The sequence below is a fragment of the Schistocerca serialis genome, chromosome 9, assembly GCF_023864345.2.
Source record: "Schistocerca serialis cubense isolate TAMUIC-IGC-003099 chromosome 9, iqSchSeri2.2, whole genome shotgun sequence".
NCBI lineage: Eukaryota > Metazoa > Arthropoda > Insecta > Orthoptera > Acrididae > Schistocerca > Schistocerca serialis.
The window spans coordinates 266,860,517-266,885,012 of record NC_064646.1 but is presented as its reverse complement, the minus strand read 5'-3'; the positions used below and the strand labels follow the sequence as shown (position 1 = coordinate 266,885,012).

Here is a 24,496-nt window from a genome sequence, read left to right as displayed (position 1 = left end):
CAGAACATATGGTTGTCGTGATTGCCTGCAGACAAAATGGTTCAAATGGCTCTGCGCACTATGGGACTTAACTTCTGAGGTCATCAGTCCCCTATAACTTAGAACTACTTAGACCTAACTAACCTAAGGACATCACACACATCAATGCCCGAGGCAGGATTCGAACCTGCGACCGTAGCGGTCGCGTGGTTCCAGACTGTAGCGCCTAGAACTGCTCGGCCACTCCGGCCGGCACCAGCAGACACCCAAAAAATCTTCACAGTGTGTATGGGCGATTTAAAGACACTGACACAAGCGGCTTATAGGATAGTTGAAATGTATTCTGTGTCAAGTATCTCAGCATTTGCTCTGCGACGCGACACTAGCTTTCATGCAATCGCAATTGGCACAACTAACCACACAAATATTACAAACAACGCACAACCGTCAACGCTCACGCCACCGACAATCATGAGGTCGTAATCGATCGCCGTCTGCACAGAATCTATATTGATACCACTGGACGTTTGGTACTGATGTGTGAAAGTGTACGCCATGTTGCAAGTGGAAGCACGAATCACACAACGTTGCAGAAAAAACAACAACTTGTACTGCAAACAAGCACCGACTTTTTTTGACGAACCACAATATAAAATACCTGGTCGATGCAGCGGCTATGCAACTGCCTTTGGCTCATGCAGCCTACACCTTCCACAGCCTCTCAACAACTGCCTCTGTTTGCGACTCTCAGCGCCACTGGGCATTGTCGCCCTCCAAAGAACAATCACTTACAGATACTACACACCAGTACCCTCACAAAGGTTTCAGTCCATTTCTTTATGAAACATCACAAATTTCCTGACAAGATAAGATAAATTCCAGTTATTAATCAGTCTAATTCTACCCATTGTGCTTTTATCACATCAGGCTGCAGCCATATTGGAATGCATCTTATAGTAAAATATTAAATACGGTACCTGTATATATAAGAATGAACTTTATAAATGAAAAAGAGGGCTAATAATTTAGTATGCCCATGTCATACAGGTCAGCTACTGCTTCTTTGCTTCAATTAATCTATAGTAATTTATTATAGAATTATAATTTTTAACAAAAGAAATAACGAAATGAAACAATTTATAGCAAATAAGGAACAGTAAACAACTGTTACTAATCACAAAAACCACGACAAAACGAAATATGGAGACACGAGCATGGCTGCATATCGAGTGGAAATGAGCTTAGGGGTCATGTTATCAACAATGAACGAATGACTTCAGATGTCAAAACTATCTTCCCAATAAACTTGGTGCCATGATGTGACATGATGAGATGGAATGGTCAGTGTGGGTGGCGCCATTTGAAATACATTGCAGGAAGTTTTGACAGGACATTACAAGATGTGACGGACATTGTGAATTGCCTTTTACACGTTCCATATTGTGGCAGTTTTAAGCTGTATTGATATAGTTTCTCTTTGGTTTACATTTCTGTTAGTTATTCCATGCATTTGTGGTAGTCACCAGAAGAACACCTGTGAATGCACAGTGAAACGCAGTATTATTCTGTGGTGACGAGCACATGGACAATCTGTTTTATTCTTTGATAATATTCTTTGTATTGCCTTTAATGTTTCAGCTGATTGGTGTTCGAGCTTAAGGAAATAAAAAGTTATTGCCTGACTACTTCATTGTATCTCTATAGCAGATAAAGACAACCTGTAGTTCGTTAAAGTGCTGACCATATATATCAAATTTGGAGTCCGAGAAATTCCACAAACTGCACCTAAAGACTGTTTGCCAACGCATTGATCCATATGGCATTTTGGTCAATGAATCAAAGTATTTAGTTCAACAATATCAGATGCCAGTCTTGGGATACTCAATGACAGCAGTTGGCATCAGCCTAGTGCAAGATAAACTTGTCATTACCAAAGAGACGGCTCGCCTTGTTGATTATCACTAACTATGCTGGTTCCTTGGACAAGTTAATTTCCATAGACAACATCTGCCTATTGCTGAGGCCATCCAGGTACCTTTGACGTCAGCACTAGCCAGCAAGGGTGCAGTGGGCAAATGACCTCTGCAGTTGATACCAGAGATGTTGATGGCATTCGAGAAGACCAAGGCATGTCTATGTCAGACAGTCTTGTTGGCACACCCAGTTCCTCAGGAGAGACTGGCAAATTGTACTGAATGCTAGCCAGCAAGCCATTGGCGCAGCTACACACCAGCATGTTGAAGGCCACTGGCAGCCCCTGAGCTACTTCTCCCATAAGCTTACATCGTCACAAGTTAAATGGAGCGCTTACGGTAGGGAATTGTTGGCAATTTATGAAACTGTCAGACATTTCCAGCCACAAGTGGAAAACTCGCCATTCGTGGTTTTCACAAACCAAAAGCTACTTACTTTCGCCTTCTTTAATAACAAGGATGGCTGTTCAATACTACAATTTAGACAACTTCAATTATCGACCAATTCACGACACACCTGCAGCATATAAAAGGAGATGAGAACGTCATTGACCAATAAAACCTCTTGGTGAACGTTTGCGAGTTTGCTGCGATGTATCACAGGGAAAACCTAGACCTTTTGCACCTAAGAAATTGCGACAGGAATTATTTGGCAGCATACATGGACTGGCTCATCTGGGAATAAATGCCAGCATCACACTGATGATGGACAGATTCATGTGGCCCAATACAAAGAAGGATTGCCGTAGTTGGGCAAAAACGTGCTTAGATTGTCAGAGGGCCAAGGTTAGACTGCTCATGCACAAAGTGGTAGGAGACTTCCCACTTATGACACAATGTTTCACAAATGTGCACCTGGATATCGTGGAACCTCTATTGCCATTGGATGGATACTGCTACCTCCTCACTGCAGTGGACCGCTTCACCAATTGGACAGAGGCGAGTGCATTATGGGACATTTCTGCGGATACTTCTTTCGTCATGGATTGCACATTTCAGCTGCACTTTACATGTCACTGCAGACCAGGGGCGTCAATTCGAATCGACTTTTTCTCGGAATTGGCCAACCTCTGCAGTTTCCACCATCATCATACCATGGCTTACCACCCATCAAGTAATGGAATGGTGGAACACTGGCATAGAACGTTGAAAGTCTCGTTAATGTGCCACAAACAGTCTTAGTCATCAGCTTTGCCACTGCTTTTGTTACGCCTTCGCACAGTATTAAAAGCGGATTTAGGAACACACTGCAGGATTGGGTTATGGTAAACCCTTAAGACTGCCACAGAATTCTTCACTGATCAAACCTGGGCACGACAGACCGAATTGCCTTATGTAGTGCAAACTGTGCACGAGCATATGGCCAGATTTCGCCCATTCGCTGTTTCGAGACATGGCGCGGTAACTATGTTCGTACACAAAGATCTACAGTCATGTACACACGTGATGTTATGGACAGATGCTATAAAGTCACTGCTGAAGCCCCCATATTCTGGGCCCTACATGGTTCTCTCCCAGGACGAACATACCATGCATACAGATCAAAATGGGAAGACCCTGATAGTATCGTTGGAAAAGGTTAAACCTGCGCATATATTTCCGACCGTAGAGGATGTACACGCTGAACACGCTGTGTCACCTTCCACACTACTGGACACGCAGGACGCTGTCTCGGGGCCACAAGAAGAAGTAGTACCGTCACTGACAATTCTGGAGGCTGAAGAAGTTCAAGCAATGCCTTCCATAGACACGAAAGCTGGACGTCGTGTGAAATATAAATATCCCTAATTCCTGGAGCTCCGCTCTACCGGGGCTGTGTTGGAGTCGCCAGAAGAACATCTTTGAATACACAATGAAACGCAGCATTATCCTCTGGTGACAAGTGCGCGGACAATCTGCTTTACTCTTTGATTTTTATTACTATTTTTGTATTGACTTAGATTTTTCAGTTGATTGTTCTTCAAGCTTAAGGAAATAAAAAGTTATTGCCTGACTACTTCGTTGTATATTTTTAGCAGACGGATATAAGCTGTAGTTGGCTAAACATGCATGTTTTAGCAACTGTAATCTGTTGTCTAACACATGTGAGAATAAGTACCTTGTTTTCCCCGTTACCCACAACAGCAACTGGCACCGCCGGTATTAATAGCACCGATAATAAATGCATGAGTTGCTGACCAAGGATTCTAATTATCTTTGTGTACATATATCTTTGACTTCCACATTGACGGAAGATTCATCTCTTTATTAGGTTCTGAGGGTTTTTGAACATTGAGTGTAGCCCGCCGGTAGTAAGTCTTGTTAGAACTTAGAAATTAGCTTACCTAAATAAAATGGGTGATGAACTTCCATATCGTGCTGAATATGCCAAAAGTGGTCGTGCGTCCTGCAAGGGATGCAAATCACCGATAGCAAAAGATACACTGCGGCTTGCCGTAATGGTGCAGGTAAGGAGTTGCAATGCGGTGTAAGGTAACTGTTTCGCGCCATCAAATTAATCGCAAATTTTAATTTTCTGCGGTTTGACAAGACCTATTCTAGCCTTGCCCGTAAAGTATAAGCAATTTTCATAGATCTTAAAAGTGTTTGGATGGCGTGTACGTCTCACAAATGCTGGTTGATAACACCCAAAACGACTCATTAATGGCAATTGCTGTATACAGTAGCGAGTGTAAATAGACTCAGCGTAAGACATATGACGTATAATTTATACTTTTAGAATCGATCTAGTGATAAGATACTACCGGCAGACTATGCTTAACAGAGACTGTCTAATTTATGCTGGCTTTCTTGATTTACCCGTGTTTCATAACGCAGGTAAGACTTCCACATTTTTTGTGCGTAATGCTACCTGCCCTCGAAGTTACGTTGATTTTAGGTAACCTACAGCAGAAAAAAAGAGCCAGGCCGGAAATTCGGGCTATCAGTAAAGCAGTTGCGTTGTTTTCAAAGGAAGCATTTGATATGTGTAGCCAATTGCGATTTGTGGCTTTGTCATTGAAAATTAACTGAATGACAATAATTGGCATCGTAAAACGGATTCTTTTACAATTGTGCCCATAATAATCCAGTTTCATTACTACATATAGAAAGTGAATAGATTTATAGCTGACCATGGAAGTGTTGCATATGCCTGCCTTCCATAACCATTATCATTAACGATGTCGATTTATGGCACATAAATAGATAGCCGTCTAAACTCCATTGCTTTTTTGCCCTACCGGGATTTCTTTTTCATTATTATTTTTATACTTTTTTTTACTTATTTTGGTCTCATTGTAAGCTCTCTTAGGTTACCCTAAGTCTCATTTTTTATGTTCTCATGGGCCCTGAACCATTTATTTTTATTTAGATTGTTGATAGGGTAAATCCAACTATTATTGCATGTCTTAAGCTTCATTTTAAAGTTTCTACAGACTAGTGTTATATCTGTAGAGCAAGTGCCACATTTCTGAAGTAACGTTAGGTGCTTTCAGTATCTTCTCATGTGTGCAGTGAAACTAGCATTATTGATGTTAGTAAGAGTAGGCCCTACTCCATTATGGTGGAGTTTGTTTTAGAATTTCGAACTGTGGATAGTGACAACTATTTTGTTGGTTGGAAATTTGCCACACAAGTTATGAGCGAATGACATTCTTGGACAGACTGTAATCAAGTTATTGCAGTTTGTGGGGTGAATAATTTCATTACTACACTTAAAGGAAAAAGGACCCTTTTTAACAATCATAACAGGGCAAAATCATGTGCAAAGAAGTAAACAATTGTATTTTAGTTGGAAGTGGTAAAGATGTATGAAACACACACGCGCGCACACACACACACACTAATAAGATTTTGTCCTCTTGCAAACAGATATCACAAGATCAATGAATAATACAGAAGTGCCACTATAATGTCTCACTCCAAAAATAAATTGTAACTAATGGGACAACCAAGGAATATTGGGGGTTTAGAGCTGGACAAGCTAAATATACAACAATAAAAAAACACTGCACCACCCTAAAACAAACAATATGCAAAAAAATTTAAAAAACAGCATTCCACTATACCAACAAAATCACACGAATCGGTCATTTCTCTTGACCTGTATAGCTCAACCCACAGCTATCAATACCAAAAGACTAACACCTACAACTCCAAAAAGTGGAACCAAATCCCCAACGATTCAAATACCCCATATTGACTACATCAGTTAAAACCCAACTGACACGTTATAAATATACAACACAAAAAACATCACAGTTTCTATGTAATATAACCAAAACAAACCTTACTTGCCTACAAAAGACTCCGGCAATACCGCCTAGGTTGGCCACTTCATGCGTGCCGACAGTGCTAGATATATATATATATATGTCCTTGGTCTGAGCCACAGGAACTCTCGTTATTCTCATGTTGTTGCCACAGACGTGACCCTGAAGGTTTTCAGCGATAAGACACAACATTTGCAGAAACTGTGTGACAAACACCGTATTACCACCCGGATCTCAGAACGTAATGATACACACGTGAACTTTACAGTTGGATCCTTACCTTTGTTTGTAATTGTGGTGCTTCTGTTGTGTTATGACCTTAGAGTGTAGTTAGCTCTTGATCCTCCTAATGGTTTGTCTGTAAGTGATCACTACAGTGGCTGGAGTTCTTTTGTGTGTTACTATATAATCTGTTTCTTTTTCAAGTTTTACCTGTTATATATTTTGCAGTCACCAGTGTTTGATGGGAAGCAACCAAACTGGTACCATTTTGCTTGCTTCTTTGTGAAGCAGAGACCAAAATCAATTGGTGACATTGCACACATTGACTCTTTGAGGTGGGAAGATCAAGAAAAAATTAAGCAAAAAATTGGTAAGTGCTAAAAGCTATCCATAGAGTATTGTATTCATTGTTTTTTACTGTGTGTGCATGATAATAGTGTAAGTCAGGTCTTACACAACCTTTATGAAGCAGTTGTTTCAAGGGATGCCTTTATCAGCTGTTGTAGTTATATTTTTCTCGTTTTGCAAAAGTTTTTGACTGCAAAATCCACTTGTAAATTTAAAAGCCAACACCATGGAATAAAATGAGTTCACGTGTGCACATTCAGTCAGCTGAAGTTTGCAATATGGCTGTGTTGCGATAAATCATAGGAAAATTGATTGTTTACAGGGGGCGTCTTGGAGTATGCAGTGGCAGTCTTTAGTGTGGGATGTTTGTTTCTGTATTGTTTATGAGTATGTTAATAATTCACTGGGCTTCTTGACTACTGTTTGTGAGAATATTTGAAGAGTTTGCGGCAGTTCCTTAGTTATTTTTATGTTTGCAGTTATGGGCAATAGATTCTTTTTCTGTTTTGGAATTATTATTGAGTGTGGTTAGAGATTTTATTTCATGTTTTCTATTATGGATATGACAAAATTCAATGGAAGCATCAGATTCCACCCTCTACTTTGACCCTTGCATAATGTTGTGTGTGATGTCACTACGGCACAGTGTTTTTGAGTTGGTTATGTTTGTAGGTGTCGTGTTGTACTTAGTTTCCTCTGTTGGTGTATCTGGATGTGCGGAGTTAAACATGTGGTATTGCGTTCATTTGAGTTTTGGTTGTTGTGCTAATGTGGTTTTGAGTTTAGGTAGTTGGTGTGGTGACATGGGTTGTGGAAGTGTTGTCGGTGGTTTACTAAGCTGTCTTTTTTTTCCCCTGGAATGGAATGCAACTTATTGCTTTATAGTTAGGAATGGGTATGACAGTGAAGATGTTTTTGTTTTTGGTGTGTCTGTATGGGGGGGGGGGGGGGGGGGGCAGCACTGGCCAACCTAGGTGGTATTGCCAGAGGCTTTTGTTGGTATGTAATTTTTCGTTTGGTTGTATTCTATAGTGATTGTGATGTTTTGTTTGTTGTGTATTTATGGTAGATTGGTTGTGTTAATATAAGGTTTTTGAGTTATTGGGGTTTTGGTTCCACTTTTTGGGGTTGTATATGTTTGGTTTTTTGGTATCGATAGTTGCAGTTGAGCGATATAGGTCAATGGAAATGTCAGATTCATGTAGTATTGTTGGTTTATCAGAATGTTGCAATTTGTTTTTTTATATTATTTTTTTGAGACAATGCATTGTTTTTTGTTATTCTATATTTAGCTTGTCCCTGCTGTAAACCCCCCTTTTCCGTGGTTGTCTGTATAGTTTAATTTTCTTTTTGAAGTGAAATGTTATTGTGTAATTTTTGTTTGTGTTTGTTGGCAAGTGTATATAGTGACATCATTGTCGTCATATTGTATATGCTGGCACTAGCCGTTTCCAGCATATTTATGTCATAGGTCAAAGCACACAGGTGGAATCAGGCACTTCTGTAATGCCATAGTTCCCTGCACGTGACAGTGAATACAGCATGTTGACCACGATTGAATTCCTACTTATTCAGTTTAATTGTGATTGTGAGAACTACTACATTTGTGGACAGGATAGGAGATTGATCAGGGATCCTGACTTGAAAAGGCTGTGGTGGCCATTGAAGAGTGTGTTAACAACGTACTTCTGCTGTCACTAGATTTATTTGGTGTCTGAATTTGGTTTGTAAATATTTTATGGCTTTGTACATAATTGTGGGTTTCTTGGGGCATAATTGCTTGCAGGATACCACCCCTCTTTCACCCATGACATAATTGCACTGTGCTGCTGCATGTTGTGTGATGTCATCAAGCCGTGTTGTTTTGGAGTGGAAGTGAAATGTAGAGGGCGCAGTGTATGAAGAGATTGTGTGCTCTAACAGTTTGTGTTGTTGGTATACTTGTCTGGGGCTGCGCTAAGTAGGTTAACTGGAGAGTGGGATACCAGCTTTGTAGTTTTGGGGGGGGGGGGGGGTGGCAGTTATTGGTATCCAGATCTAGTGGGTGAGCAGTATAGGTTCACTAGAGTTTGGGATACCGTGATCGTATCGTATGTTTGTATGATTTTGTTGGGTTTTATTTTTTGCAGAGGGTTGCTTCGTGGTGTTTTTATTGTTCTCAGTTTATCCCCACCTAAAATCCCATTTTCCGTCGTTGCCCCACTAATTGCATCTGGCTTAGCACCTGAATTGATTTGTGTGTTGTTCGTATTTGTGCAAGTATTATGATAGATTTTTTGGTGGTCATATTAGATAGGCTACACTCGAAATGAGTTTTCGGCACAGTGATGTCATTGGTCAAAGTGGACAGTTGATATCCCAGTCTCCAGTAATCCTTTGTATAAGCGTATCTGCCATTCTGATGTCGCAAGTCAAAGCTGACAGCTCATGCCACAATCTTTGGTGTTGCTGTTTTCATATCAGTGTTGTATTATTTCATGTAGTTCAACAAAGATTGTACATGATAAATAAATTCAATTATCTGTCACATAATGCAGTACATTATGTTGTTGACTGAACTGTAGTCTGATTAAAATTGTTTGCTAACTGACGTTTCAAACGTTGTAACTTAATTCTTTAAATCGAAGTTCTCAGCATCACCAGCAAATTGGGGTTCACCATTGCCAGTGTAACACAGTGGCAAGTCAGTTCACTTAGTTTTCAAACAGTCTGGTTTCCACTCATTGATAGTTATCACACACTATCCAGCAACTCATTTAATTGCTCAAACTTCCTGGCAGATTAAAACTGTGTGCCGGACCGAGACTCAAACTCGGGACCTTTGCCTTTCGCGGGCAAGTGCTCTACCGACTGAGCTACCCAAGAATGACTCACACCCCATCCTCACAGCTTTACTTCTGCCAGTACCTCGCCGCTTACCTTCCAAACTTTACAGAAGCTCTCCTGCGAACCTTGCAGAACTAGCACTCCTGAAAGAAAGGATATTGCAGAGACATGGCTTAGCCACAGCCTGGGGGATGTTTCCAGAATGAGATTTTCACTCTGCAGCGGAGTGTGCGCTGCAGAGTGAAATTCTCATTCCATTTAATTGCTGCTAGCGATAAGTGCCAGTCTTGTTGTTGTTGTTGTTGTTGTTTTAAATTTTGTTGTTGTTTTAAATTTTCTCACCTACCTGCCCGATTAAGGGATCTGACATTCCACGCTCCGATCCGTAGAACGCCAGTTTTCTTTCTCCTGATAATGACGTCCTCCTGAGTAGTCCCTGGGGACTATTTTACCTCCGGAATATTTTACCCAAGAGGACGCCATCATTTAACCATACAGTAAAACTGCATGCCCTCGGGAAAAATTACGGGTGTAGTTTCCCCTTGCTTTCAGCCGTTCGCAGTACCAGCAAAGCAAGGCCGTTTTGGTTAGTGTTGCAAGGCCAGATCAGTCAATCATTCAGACTCTGGCCACTGCAACTACCGAAAAGGCTGCTGTCCCTCTTCAGGAACCACATGTTTGTCTGGCCTCTCAACAGATACCCCTCCGTTGTGGTTGCACCTACGGTACGGCCATCTGTATCGCTGAGGCACACAAGCCTCCCTGCCAACGGCAAGGTCCATGGTTCATGGGGGTAGGTTCATGCCAGTCCTGAGGATTCATAATTGTTCTCATTAGTGCTTTCTGTTATTGTGCCACCCCGTCTATAATAAATTGCTGCATTATGGTGTGGAATATCGTACTTATTTCCACTTTTGGCAACTTTCCCTAAAACCAATTCAGAATCTTAAGGCAAATATCTTTTACGTTTAGGAATGCCATGCCTTATGTAAATTTTTCTGTCTTTTCTCATAAAGAAAAATGTCAGTGTGGCAAAGGAAAAAATTATAGTTATCTGTTTTTGTTTCAAGAAAATTGTTTAAAAGTTTGTATTACATAGGTTTTTAACGAACTTACAAGTCGCCATTCGTGTTCCGAAATATTCAAAATACTCCATAACTCCAGGTGTAGCTGCTCCCCCCACCCCCTTACCTGACAAACTATTATATGGGTGCCCTTGGTGTACAATATTTTTTAATGCATGCTCATAGCAGTTCCCATTTTTTTTTGGATTGCCATCATTTATATGTGACAGATTGGTGACACTTTCCTCTTTGTTTTATCTCTCGTTATGAAACTGAGCATAAATTTTCACCCTTTGTAATTGTTCTCGGCAGATGTGTGTTCAGCAAACTACAAATGCTGAGTTATTCTTGTGTGGTTAATTTAATATCAAAAGACTGGATGTTTCAGTATGTAGGCTAGACTCCTGGGCAGTCTTGGAGGCAGGTGCTGATCCAGTTGCACTAGTTCACTGCAAGGGTATAAATGTTACTGTGATTCCACTTCTTCTGTAGCAGCTGTGGTTGAGTGGTCAGATCAAGTTTCTGCCTTAATTTCTTGATCCAGCAGAGGATACATTGTCGATCTAGAATAATTGCCAAACGTTGATGCTTGTAGTACTGATTTGCATTCCGATGTGGTTTTTGCCCCAACCTCGCCCAGTGTATCCCTCTTTCCTTTGTAAAGAAGGGACTAATAATTCTGTAAGTTAGGAGAGTTTTAGTATTTTTGTATTTCAGCATGTCACAGTCTCCTTCGCCTTCATCGACCTCAGATTCTCTGTTCTTGAAGTCTCCTATCTTGATTGCTGGACTATGCTGAAAATTGGCTTTAGAAAAGGCAGTGGAAATAATGTATACTACACTGTTGTTGAATTTAAGTAGGTTTCCCCACTTTTATTAGTACTATAAATGCCATGATAGCCAGTTTTCAAAGTTTGCAATACACAATCTGTAAAGGCAGACACACTCACACCTGCTCATCCATATGCATGTTCATAATAGAATAACCCAGTTATTGTGCTGTGACACACTATTCATTGAATGTAACAGTGATAAAATGAAAATTGCATTGCATGTGAAATAGTTCATTGAAATGCCGTACATCTAAACTGTTAAGCCAACGCATTGTGGGGGGGGGGGGGGGGGTGTTTGGGGTTATCGGAACACACATTTGTGTGTATTTGATACTTGTTAATGTTACTAGAGTTAATTACTCTCGCAGATATTGTTGCTGCCAACATTGTCTTAAGCGAACTGACAGATTTTAACGTCGTGTTAGCTAGGCACAGACTTAGTTTTGGGGAGGGTTAGGCCATTTAAGGACTAGTGTAAAGATATTCAGTTTGCCTCTGCAGCATTCTTTGTCTTGCGTCTTTTCTGTCTTGCATAATCCTCATTGAAAAATTTTGCTGTCCTTTGGTATTCTACCTTCCACATTGCCACTTCCATGGTCAAACTAATGGCTGTTTCCAGTATCCCCAACTTATTTTCCATATCTCCTTCCTTCCATGTGTTCTTTCTTGTTTCAGTAATCTCTTCTGATTTCTTCTTGTGTTCATGCTTTTCTTTAATTCAGAGATTTTCTACCTTGTTTCACTTTTCCCTACTCTTTCTTGCTGTATTTATGTTCCATCTGACCCACACCAAGTAATGAGCTGTTTCTCTGTCTGCCTCTTGACAGCTAATAACCGATGCGTGCCATGCATATGTGATCACATGGTTTTCCTGGTTTCTTGTAACTGTCTGGCAGTTACCAAGTACACTTCTTTATATCTTTCCTGGGATGCCATGTGCTCATCATTGTCCTTTACTTACCATTGGCCAAGTCCATCACCCTTACTCCATTATCATTACTGACTAGATGCTGGGTTTCTTTTCCTACCAGCTGGTTATAATTGAAATGCAGGTACTCATAGAGGTGCAGTGTGGGCTGTAATTAACATATGACAGCGGTAGCTGTTCTAATGTGGAACCAGTTTTCGCTGGAAAAAAATTACTTCCTATTTTCGTCACCAGGCGAAAAGCTGGTGTGGTCAGTGCAAGAAAGACTTACAGAAATGTTTCCATATGTAATGGATTAGGAATGGGACATTGGCAGAAAAGGTCAAACAAGTGAGAAAGGCATAATACTGGTGTTAATATTAACTGCCACCTACCCAGGTTGTTCAATATGAGCACTGGAGACGTCGATAAGATGCTGTGCAGCAATAGATTCACAGCTAGTGGTTAAAATTCAAACTTCTCTCTCTCTCTCTCTCTCTCTCTCTCTCTCTCTCTCTCTCTCTCTCTCCAAATGTTAATTGGTTTTGCATTAACAATATCTACCAAGTTTTGCTGCCATATGATAATTACATGCCCACATTGGACTTCAGTGAGTAGCTGCACTTTAATTATAACCACACAATATTATGTTCTTGTGCATTTCTTGTTTACCAAGTTTTGCTTTCAGATCCCCAGGGATCAATGTTGCATCAAGCCTATGAACTTCGCATATTTTCTCTCCAGTTTGGAGTAAAAGGCATCCTTCTTCCCTCAATATGATTCCTCTGATTGGCATAGATGCACATCATTGTAACATTGAAAAATTTTCCCTAAATATCAAAGAATACATGATGTCACTTGACTGCTTTGAAGCTAATTATATTTACCTTCATTGAGCTGTGTATAAGAAAGTTGGTACCACGATGACCTGTATCCCAATGCAACCATTCACTATCCCTTATAAGCAATATGGCAAAGGTATGGTGTCTTTTTTAGCCCTTTTTCCATGTGTCTGTTTTCCAGCTGTCTTCTCTTATGTCTATTGGGACTGACATATACCGTATTTACTAGACTCTTAGCTGCACTTTTTTTCCTGTTTTTGTTATCCAAAAAACCGCCAGCGGCTTAGAATCGAGTGCAAAGTAAGCGGAAGTTCTGAAAAATGTTGGTAGGTGCTGCCACAACTAACTTCTGCCGTCAAATATATATGTAGCGACACACAGGCATGCTTTGCAGGCACAAAGATAAATACTGGCGCCAAAACCTCTGCATCAGCAAATAAATTTTTAAAAAAGGGTGGAAGACGAGCTTTTTTTTTCTCCGCTCCGAGTGCATTTTCATACATTATTCAACAAAGTAAACACAAATTCCGTATTGTTCATCTTCGAATGTAGCAGCACTTCAATGTACTATGAAAATCCATCTGGCAAGACTGCTCGCGATTTTTGTCAGTATGGCCAACTCTACGTTCTCACTTTTTTCCCACCTGTGAGAAGAGATGATTGCTAGTAGGAACTTTTATGAATTGTGAATCACATGCAGTATTCTCTTCACCATAAGAATAATACGAATATAAACATTTTGCCATGTATTCTTTCATGTTTGCTGCTGTCTCATTTAAATCCAGTGCCTAATAAACTACGAAACTAGACTGAGACAACAGCAAATGTGGAAGAATATACATATCATTATTCTTATCCCTAATAGTGATACAGTCAGAAATGAAGCACAGCAACTGACTAGATTTTTAAATCTAAGATGACTGATTTCTGTGCAGAATGTAATGTACTAAAGAGGTATCTGCAAAGATTTTGAAACGGAGAAAAATTTTCGCTAAACTCTAGTTCAGAACATCTTCTGTCATACGCAGTCTATTATTTTGTTCTTGTTGGTCATTATCAAAGAAAGCAGCAGTGTAACAACAAATAGCAGTCCCTTGCCATTGTTTCCCTTATGAAACCAATTCCTCTCTCCTTTTTTTTTTTTTTTAAATTGTAAGCCATGGTAGCGGGCACAAAAGCAAGCCATGCCGCAAGCGGCGACGGGTTGTAAACACTCATTATCAGTATGCGACAAACAATGCATGACACAGTACAATAATTTATTTTCAGCTAAGAGTGACTTAAACACCTATAACAAAGAGAGCGGCACTTATCAGATCAAAGAAAAATAAGCAATCAATTCAAACCAGATGAAGCACGTGAAAAAGGAAGGGTACCCGTATAAATACGGACGGAGCGCCTGACGCATAACAGTGGCTACCTGGTAAAGTTTAACTGTTAAACTTAAGTCTCGAACCAAACTACTGTAGCTGTATCGTCATTCATTCGACCTAAATTGTGTCTCATATTACAATGGCCCAACTTTGTTTCGATTTGGAGGTGCGGCCTAAAACTTTTCTCTCCCCTTGAATTTAGAGTCTCAAATTATTTCAGGTGCGGCTTAGATCTTCTTCTTCTTCTTCTTCTTCTTCTTCTTCTTTTTTTTTTTTTTTTTTTTTTTTTTTTTTTTTTTTTTTTTTTTCCCCCCTCCTCCTTGATTCTCTCATTTTTCAGGTGCGGCTTAGATTTGAGTAAATACGGTAGTCTTTTTTACCTCCACTCTGTCTTCATGTTCTATAGTTTTGACTTGGGCGCTTATGACCCCAGTTGTTTTTTGCGCCCTAAAGCAAAACAAAACAAATCTCTCCTTTCCATCATATTTCTTGTAGTGCATTTCTTCTCTAATTTATTTCAGTTTGCAAGTCTCTTTAAGTGGCCACACATTCCAGGTGGTTGTCATATCCGTTTTATTTCTTGTTAATCTTTTTCTTGGCCTTTTAGTTGGCTTGTAATTTGTATCCTTCCAAGGCCAGTGTGCAGTATCTGCAATAATTCTGTTTTAAGAGGTGAGGTTTGTTAGCCCCACTCCCAAACTCCAGCCTGGAGGGACCAGCATTTTCTCTTGGAGCGTACAGCACTAAGATGGTTAGCTTTCCTATACCTATAGAGTTCCTCCCCCTCTCCTGCCCTATGTCAGACACTATTTGTCAGGCTTCTCTGTTGAGCCCTGTTCAGCCTGTGTGACCCTGCTGGAAGGGAAAGCAAGACTAGTGGTGGAAGACTGTAGAGAGAAGAGGAAAAGTGCAGATAAATTAAAAGGGTGAAGAAAAGGCAGTAAAAAAGTAGGCAGATAAAGCATTTGGACGAAATGAGGGGTTATGATAAGATACGAAAGATCTAGAGAAATGAAGAGGATTCCAATGGATCTAGAATTGGAATCACATAATGACTCGTAGAAGAAACTCCCTGTATACTGAATTTTGTAAAAATCAAAAGGTGTAATGTATAAGTGTCAATTGTTTTTAAACGGATCAAAAATTTGTTTGAATTGTATTACAAATGACACACAGTAAGCAAACTGGAAGCTGTAATTTAAAACTAAATAACATTTTCTTGTATTTCAGCTTCTGGTGGTGGAAGCGGTAGCAGTGCTAGTGCGAGTCCTGGTACAGCAAAGTCTGGCAAGGGCAAACCAAGCAAAAGGAAGTCTGCTGTTGGTGGAGAATTCAATGATTTTACTGTGGAGTATGCAAAGTCCAGTAGGGCCACATGTCGAGGTTGTGATACAAAGATTGATAAGGTAAGTAGTGAATATCTTTGGGTCATCTGAAACTGTTTTTCCAGAACCATAAGCAAAAAAAAAAATTTAGTTTCCTGGGATTGTTGATTCGAATACATACAGCAACTTGCCAGCAAAAAAACCACAAGCTACTCAATGTATTCACAGGGCAAGTTTACAGCACAAGTGGCCACTTGGGGCACCAAGTTGAAGGAGCACCAGAGCCCTTTGTGAATTCCCACCTGCGGATTTGGGGGTTAGAATAGGCTCGAGGTATTCCTGCCTGTTGTAAGAGGCGACTAAAAGGAGTCTCACATGTTTCAGCCTTTATGTGATGGTCCCCTGTAGGGTTTGACCTCAATTTTTCAAAATTTTCCCGAAGAGCAAGCCAATTGGGTAAGGGTGCTTTACATGGTGCATAGTGTCCATCATGTGCTGAGACCTCTTGCATCCTTCGTCAACGTGGATCTGCCCTTAAGCTCATTCTCCGGCTGTTGGGCGAGGTCACGCTCCTGGGTGCATTTTCCTCCATCCTCGGTGCAGTATCACTTCCTGTGCTGTCGATGATAATGTACTTCTTAGCTCGTTTGCGCCTGATATCCAGCACTGTAGCCAATCTGTTGTGGTGGGGCTGCCATGTACCCTGTTGGTTGTAGCCCCCTGACCACACAGGGATCGCTCTGCTGATGCCTGCTTCATTAACTACCCATGTTTGCCCATCGCCCTGGGGCATCGGGACTCCCTGCAATGGCCATCCTGCAAGGTGGCTTTTACTGCGGCTGGGTGGCTTCTCAGCCAGAGAAGCGTAAGTCTTCTTCGGCTCCTCTTGCCAGGAAGGGATCCCTTAGGTCACTCCCTTCCCAGGTTCCTACCAGTTTCAAGCTGACACCCACCAGTGGCTGAAGCAACCACAGGTAGCTGGTCATAGGGCTTCACGGTCCTCCTCAGTCCCTGAGACAGAATCAGTGAACCCCCCAGGGGGTCCACAACTCTTTTGTGGATACGTGCGTGGCGAGCACGGGGCCCCGAGCTATTGCAGCCTTCTTTCTCTCCAGGGCTGCATTTCCTTCCCCTTCCCCTCCTTTCCCGTCGCCCTCTCCTATCCCTCTCTTGGTGTCCTTGCTTATGTTGGCCTCCGCTATCCTCCTTGTTCTGTTGGTTTTACAATCCGGCTTTGTTGCGTAATCATCTCCTCCTTTTGGCATTCCTTGGTCCCCCTCTGGGGTTTGACCTCCATTACAAAATTTCTCCTCCATAGTGTGAGCCAATTGGGGAAGAGCACCTTACCTAGTGTCTCCTGACGTGCGCCCTCATAGTACATTCCACCTTTCCTTTCACGTCGTTGTCTGATGCTAGGGTGCATAGCCAGCACGGTAGCCAGCCCGTGTGGTGGGGTCGCTATGTACCCTTTTGGTTGAGCCCCCTGAACACACAGGGATCACACTTCTGATACCTGAGCTGTGACCTCCTCATGCATGCCTTGGAGTGGTTGCTTGTCATCCTGGAGCATCAGAACTCCCGGCAGCGGCCGCCGTGCCAGACGGTCCTTGCTGTGGCTGGGTGGTGCCCGTGAGGAGAGCCCCTGATCGGAGTGGGTGGTATCAGGGCAGAAGTTATGCAGATGAAACGCATACGGGTCCAGAACTCTGGCCGTTCTTCTGCGGCCGTCTCTCTGCGTGGAACTGACTCTTCAAGTGCTTTTTCTCTTGCCCCTTCGGCCTTCCCTTCCATGGCTACCCCCTGGGAGGAGGGTCAGGCCCGTCGGCTCGGGGCGAAACCTTTCCCCCCGTTATCTAGTTTGCACCAGGACTGATGGAGATACTTTCACAAATACCAAACCTTTATTCTTTGTGGAACACATTGAAGACAAGTTTGGCAAAGTGGACTCCCTGAGCAAGATGCGGTCGGGTTCGTTGCTGATAAAAACTGCTTCAGCTGCCCAATCTGCGGCCCTTCGTGCCTGTACCCATCTTGGCACAATTCCTGTGTCCATTACCGCCCACCAGTCTCTAAATATGGTACAAGGTGTGATATTTTTCACAGGGACCTCATCCTTCAAACTGATGAGGAACTTCGGGACAATCTCAGACGGCGGGGTGTTCACTTTGTTCGGCGTGTCCAGAAGGGTCCTAAAGACAATCGCATTGATACGGGTGCCTTTATCCTGGCCTTTGAAGGGGATACCCTCCCTGAGAAAGTTAAGATTATGGTTTATCGATGTGATGTGAAGCCGTACATCCCACCTATGAGCTGTTTTAAGTGCTTGCGTTTTGGACACGTCTTCCCGCTGTTCACAGGCCCCTCTCTGTGGTGACTGTGGATGTCCACTCCATGAGGGGAGTCCCTGTGTTCTCCCTCCTGTGTGTGTAAATTGTCATGGTAGTCATTCTCCACTTTCACCAGATTGCCCAGTATATAAGAAGGAAAAGAAGCTACAGAAGTCCCTCGATCGTTTAACCTACACAGAGGCCCGTAAGAAATATACACGTCTTCACCCTGTGTCCATGACATCTAGTTACGCCTTGGTTACGTCTTCACCCCTTCCTTACCCCCATCCCGGACCCCTCTCCTCCTCCCCCCCCCCCCCCCCCCTCCCCTGCGGCTCCCACACCTTCCCCTTTGGGCGCTGCTCCCCCTCCCCAGCCGGAGAAGTGTCCCACTCATTCGGCATCTGCCGGTCAAGGGCGCCTCTCCTGGGATGCCCCTTCCCCGCACCTTCAGGCCAAAGGTCTACTGCCACCCAACGACCGCGAGAGCTGTGGTCTGTCGGCCCCCAGGTCACCCGGTCTTTTTCTGTTCCTGATCTAGCTGCAGCTGGCTCCTTTATGCCACACAGCCCTCCTCGATCTCAGCCTGAAAAGAAGAAGAAAAGTCCCGGGACAAAGAGCCTCTGGTGTCACCAGAGGTCCCTTCCCTGACTTCACCACCGGATTCTGACCTGTCGTTCATGGATGTCGCCCCCTCCTTGTCGGTGAATGGTGGGGATCCGGCAGTAGGACTGGCTTTAGCATGTTCAGCCCCCATTTAACTCATCGTTCCGTGGTTCTGCTATGGAATTGTAATGGATACTATCGTCACCTTCCGGAATTGAAATCCCTTCTTTCGTCTTACTCTGCAGCTTGTGTGGTTCTCCAGGAATCTCATTTTACTGATTCGCACTCACTGACCCTCCGTGGGTTCCGTGTTTTCTGTCGACATCGGGTCGGACCCCTGCGGGCTTCTGGTGGTGTTTGTACGTTGGTCCGTACAGACATTGCTAGCACGTGGATTCCTCTTCAAACTACATTGGAAGCAGTTGCTGTTAGGGTCCACCTAGACTCTGCGGTCACAGTTTGCAATCTTTATCTCCCTCCTGACAGGACTCTTACACCTGCTGCCTTAAATGCCCTTCTTCAGCAACTTCCTCCTCCCTTCCTTCTCCTTGGGGATTTTAATGCTCATCATCCCTTGTGGGGCAGTGCCTTTCCATCCAGACGAGGTCTTCTCATAGACCAGTTTGTTGCAGACCACGACTTGTGCCTTCTTAATGATGTCTCCCCTACTCATTTCAGTGCCGGTCATGGTACCTTTTCTGCCATTGATCTTTCTCTTTCTTCTCCCTCTCTCCTCCCTTCATTACACTGGTCGCCACACGACGACCTTTGTGATAGTGACCATTTCCCGTTGATTATCTCGCTCCCTCCCCGCTCACCGATGGACAGGTTACCTCGTTGGTCTTTCCAACGCGCCGATTGGCCTCTATACACTGCACAGGTCGTATTTTCTCCCTCTTTGTCGGGTTGTATTGAGGACGTCCTACGTGACACGTCTGACGTGATTGTTCGCGCTGCTAACCTTGCTGTCCCGCGCTCATCTGGACCATTTCGTCGCCGGCAAGCCCCATGGTGGAGTACGGCCATTGCCATCCGTGATCGCCGTCGAGCTTTGCAACACTTTAAGAGGCACCCATCCATAGCCAGCCCTACTACCTTTAAACGCCTCTGCGCTAAAGCCCGTTATTTAATCAAACAGAGCAAGCGGATATGTTGGGAACGATTCGTTTCTTCCCTTGGTTCTACTGTCCCTCTGTCACTGGTATAGGCTACACTTCGCTCTCTCCAAGGTTGCCATCGACAGTCCACCCTCCCAGGTCTTCACCTCCCAGGTGGCCTTTGTACGGACCCATTAGTTCTTCCAGAACATCTTGTGACCCATTTTGCAGTGGCCTCAGCATCAGCCTCCTATCCAGCTGCTTTCCTTCACCTAAAACAGTGGGCTGAAGCTTCCACCTTATGTTTTACCCCTTGTGAGTCAGAATCTTACAACAAACCTGTTACTGAATGGGAATTTCTTTCTGCACTTTCTTCTTCTCGTGATACAGCCCCCGGCCCAGATTCCATTCATAACCAACTGCTTCAACATCTCGGTGCTCCACAACGGCAACATCTTCTTCAGGTGTTTAACCGTATCTGGCTCCAGGGTGACTTCCCTTCTCAGTGGAGGGATAACATCGTGGTTCCTGTCCTTAAGCCTGGTAAGAACCCCCTATCTGTTGACAGCTATCGGCCAATTAGTTTGACCAATGTTGTTTGTAAGTTACTTGAACGGATGGTAGCCCGTCGGCTCAATCGGATCCTCGAATCTCGGGATCTATTGTCCCCTTACCAGTGTGGCTTTCGAGAGGGACGGTCTCCAATCGATCATTTACTTCGTTTGGAATCCGCAGTTTGGCAGGCTTTTTCCCAGCGCCGCCATTTGGTTGCAGTGTTTTTTGACCTTCGCAAGGCCTATGACACTGCCTGGCGCCATCACATCTTACTTACCCTTCATCAGTGGGGTCTTCGGAGCCCACTCCCGATTTTTATCCGCCAGTTCCTGTTCCATCGGTCATTTAGAGTGCGAGTTGGTACTGTTTTTAGTTCTCCACGGACCCAGGAGACGGGCATCCCACAGGGTCCTGTCTTGATTGTCCTTTTCCTCATTGCTATCGATGGACTTGTGGCCTCTCGCGGTCCTTTGGTCGCCCTGCCCTGTATGTGGATGATTTCTGCATTTGTGTTAGTTCCTCTTCGATGGCATCTGCAGAGCGGCAGCTCCAGGGAGCTATACGGCGTGCCTCTGCATGGACCCTCTCACATGGGTTCCAATTCTCTCCTCTAAAATCGCAGGTGGTCCACTTCTGTCGTCGTACTACGATCCACCCTGATCCAGAGCTCTATCTCGATGCCCACCGATTGCCTGTGGTCCCACAGTTTCGTTTCCTGGGTCTTCTTTTTGACAAGAAGCTTACTTGGCTGCCCCATATCAGACATCTGAAGGTAGGATGTTTCCGTAAACTCAATGTCCTTCGCTTCCTTGCCCACTCCTCTTGGGGTGCGGACCGTTCCCTCCTTCTCCGTCTTTATCGTGCTCTAGTTCTGTCTCACTTGGACTATGGTTGTCAAGTTTATGGTTCAGCTGCTCCTTCCACACTGCATGTGCTGGATCCAGTCCACCATCGTGGTATCCGTTTGGCCACCGGTGCCTTCCCTACTAGCCCTGTTGATAGTCTCCTGGTTGAAGCTGGGATCCGCCCCCCCCTTTTCTGTTCGGCGGTCCCAGCTTCTGGTGTCTTATGCACTCACTATCTGTTCCTCTCCCACTCATCCTTCCTATTCTATCCTGTTCCCAGACCATGGACGTCGCCCACCCGACTCCTGCCCTCGGGCGGGTTTACCGGTTGGGCTCCGCCTTGCGTCTCTTTGCCATGATTTTCAGCTTCCTTCTTTGTCCTGCCTTCCTCGTTCCTTGGCCTCGAATTCGGATGGATCTCCGCCGAGGTCCAAAAGATTCCATCCCCCCGGTGGTGTTCCATTCCTTTTTCCGCCAAATTTTGTGGAAGTTTCGGGATGCTGTTGTTTTTTACACTGATGGCTCTAAATCTGCTGCTCATGCGGGGTATGCCTTCACGTCCTCTGTCGGAACGGAAAAATCATCTGCTGCCACCTACATGTGGGGTGTTTACTGCGGAATTGATGGCAATTTCCCAGGCCGTTACCTTTATTAAACAGTCCCAACACGACAGCGTTTTGTTATGTACGGACTCGATGAGTGGCCTTCTTGCTATTGACCGGTGTTTTTCGCGCCACCCCTTGGTCTCTGCCATCCATGACCATCTCGCTGATATTCACCGTGCTGCTTGTTCCATTGACTTCCTTTGGGTCCGTGGCCATGTGGGTATCCCGGGTAATGAGCTCGCTGATCGTTTGGCTGGGGGAGCAGTCACTTACCCCCAGTTTTCTGTAACCCCTCCTGCAGCAGATTTACAACTTCACATCAAATCCCACTTCGCACAGTCATGGGCCAATTCTTGGGAGGCTACTCCCCTGTCTAATAAACTTCGTGCGATTAAGGTGACAGCAGGCCCGTGGCGTTCTTCCTTTCACCTCTCCCGAAAGGACTCGACCACACTGTGTCATCTCCGCATTGGCCATACCAGGCTGACCCATGGTTTTCTTTTGCGTGATGAGCCACCCCCACTTTGTGGTTGTGGAGTCTTCCAGTCGGTAGCCCACATTTTGGTTGAATGCCCCTTTCTTTTGGCTCTGCGTGCTAAGTACAGACTCCCCCACACTTTACCTTTGATGTTGGCTGACGATTCCCGGATGGTCTCTCTGGTTCTCGGTTTCCTCCGGGAAAGTGGTTTTTATTCTCAGTTTTAAGGTTTTTAATCTCTCTCTGCTATTGGGGCAGGGCGGTGAGTGTTTGGGTGTCTCCCACTGTAAGCAGTGTTCGGAGATTCCCGATTCACCTCCCTGACCGAAATCCTCTTTTCTTCCCCTTTTAATCTGTTTCTACCCTTTTTTTAAGGCTTGGTTAGTCTCCTTTTCCCATACGTACTTCCACATTCTAGCGGTTGCACCTTTTAAGTCACAGGTGGTCTTGCCTATGCTGCTTCAGCATAACGTTGGGTTCGTTGTCTTGCCGACTTCCCTCATTTTGTTTTTTACCAATGACAACATGACTGCCCTTTTGCGTTTTTCCCTTTTTCTGTTTTATTGTTCTGAGTTTCCTGAGATGTCCCATTAGCGGAATGGAGCATATTTGAAACAAGGGACTGATGACCTTGCTGTTTGGTCCCTTAAACCTCAACCAACCAACCAACCAGAATCAGTGAAGCCCTCCCAGCCAGGTGAACCTTAGGAACAGCAAGAGAATCTTAAAAAGAAAAAGACCCCTCAAGAACCAAGGCACTGCATTAACAACAACAACAACAACAACACTACCTACAAGCTCTGTCTGAGAATGAGGTTGAGAGTCTGGCATCTGCTAAGGACCTAGATCCCGCTGGGCCCTCAAACACAATGGATGTAGATTGCACAGGTGGCCCTGAGGTGTAGACTGCCTCATTGAGTGTCTCGTGACTTGCCAGTCCCATGATCACGTAATCCTCCAGTGGAATTGCAGTGGTTTTTTCCACCACCTGGATGAGCTATGAGAACAGTTAAGCTTTGCACCTGCTTTCTGCATTGCCCTCCAGGAAATCTATTGCCCAGCAGTAAGGGATATTACAGGAACAGTAGCGACTATAATAGTGTCAGGTGGAGTTTGTCTATTTCCTGAACTCAGTAAGTAGTGAACCTGTGCCCCTTCAAAACCCTCTTGAACCTGTGGCTGTCAGTATAAGAATGACGCAGGAAATAACAGTCTGCAATGTATATTTTCCTCCAGATGGTGCAGTACCCCTGAATGTATTCGCTGAACTGATTATTCAACTGACTAAACCTTTCCTACTTTTGGGAGATTTAACACGCATAACCCCTTGCGGGGTGGCGCCATTCTTATTGGCCGAGGTAGAAAATTTACTGTCACAATTTGATCTCTGCCTCTTAAATACAGATGCCCCCACACATTTCAGTGCAGCACATGACATGTATTCGGCCATTGATCTGTGTTTGCAGTCCTGGCCTTTTCCCATTAGAGATGGGTAGTTCGCGAACAAGTGGGTGCAAGGGAACGGTTCACCAAGATGAACGAAAGGACCGAGGAACAAATTCCAAGGAACGATCGGTTCATAGTTCACTTCGGTCGTGGCGGTCTACTTATAGTTCCCGGGAACGAGGAACGATCGGTTCATAGTTCACTTAGGCCGCGGTGGTCTACTTATTGTTCCTGAGAACGAGGAACGATCGGTTCATAGTTCACTAGTTCACTTCGGTCGCGGCGGTCACTTCGGCAGTTCTCGTTCCAGTTTCGGTCGCGTGCTTGTCTCGGTCTCCCTCGGCCGCACTCGTCGTTCTTCGCACGACCACCTGTCTCAGTTCCACTGCCGACTTAGGTCAGCAGTCCTTAAGTTTACACACTACTTAACCTAAATTATCCTGACAAACACACACACACCCATGCCCGAGGGAGGACTCGAACCTCTGCCAGGACCAGCCACACAGTCCATGACTGCAGTTAGTTCAGTATCCAGTTGTTCATTTCGTTCACTGCGCTCGCCCATTTTACATGTGTTCCAAACTGTTCTTGC

At 44.0% G+C, this 24,496-nt stretch overlaps 1 protein-coding gene across 1 annotated transcript in view; it reads left to right on the top strand.

The window, feature by feature from the left end:
* Positions 1-4,216: 4,216 nt before the first annotated feature.
* Positions 4,217-24,496, top strand: part of LOC126418845 (poly [ADP-ribose] polymerase) — a 103,422-nt gene continuing 83,142 nt past the window's right edge. The window contains exons 1-3 of the mRNA XM_050085832.1: positions 4,217-4,399; positions 6,656-6,797; positions 15,851-16,026. Of these exons, the coding sequence (XP_049941789.1) occupies positions 4,286-4,399; positions 6,656-6,797; positions 15,851-16,026 (432 nt within the window). The 5' untranslated portion in view covers positions 4,217-4,285. The remainder of the gene's footprint in view (positions 4,400-6,655; positions 6,798-15,850; positions 16,027-24,496) is intronic.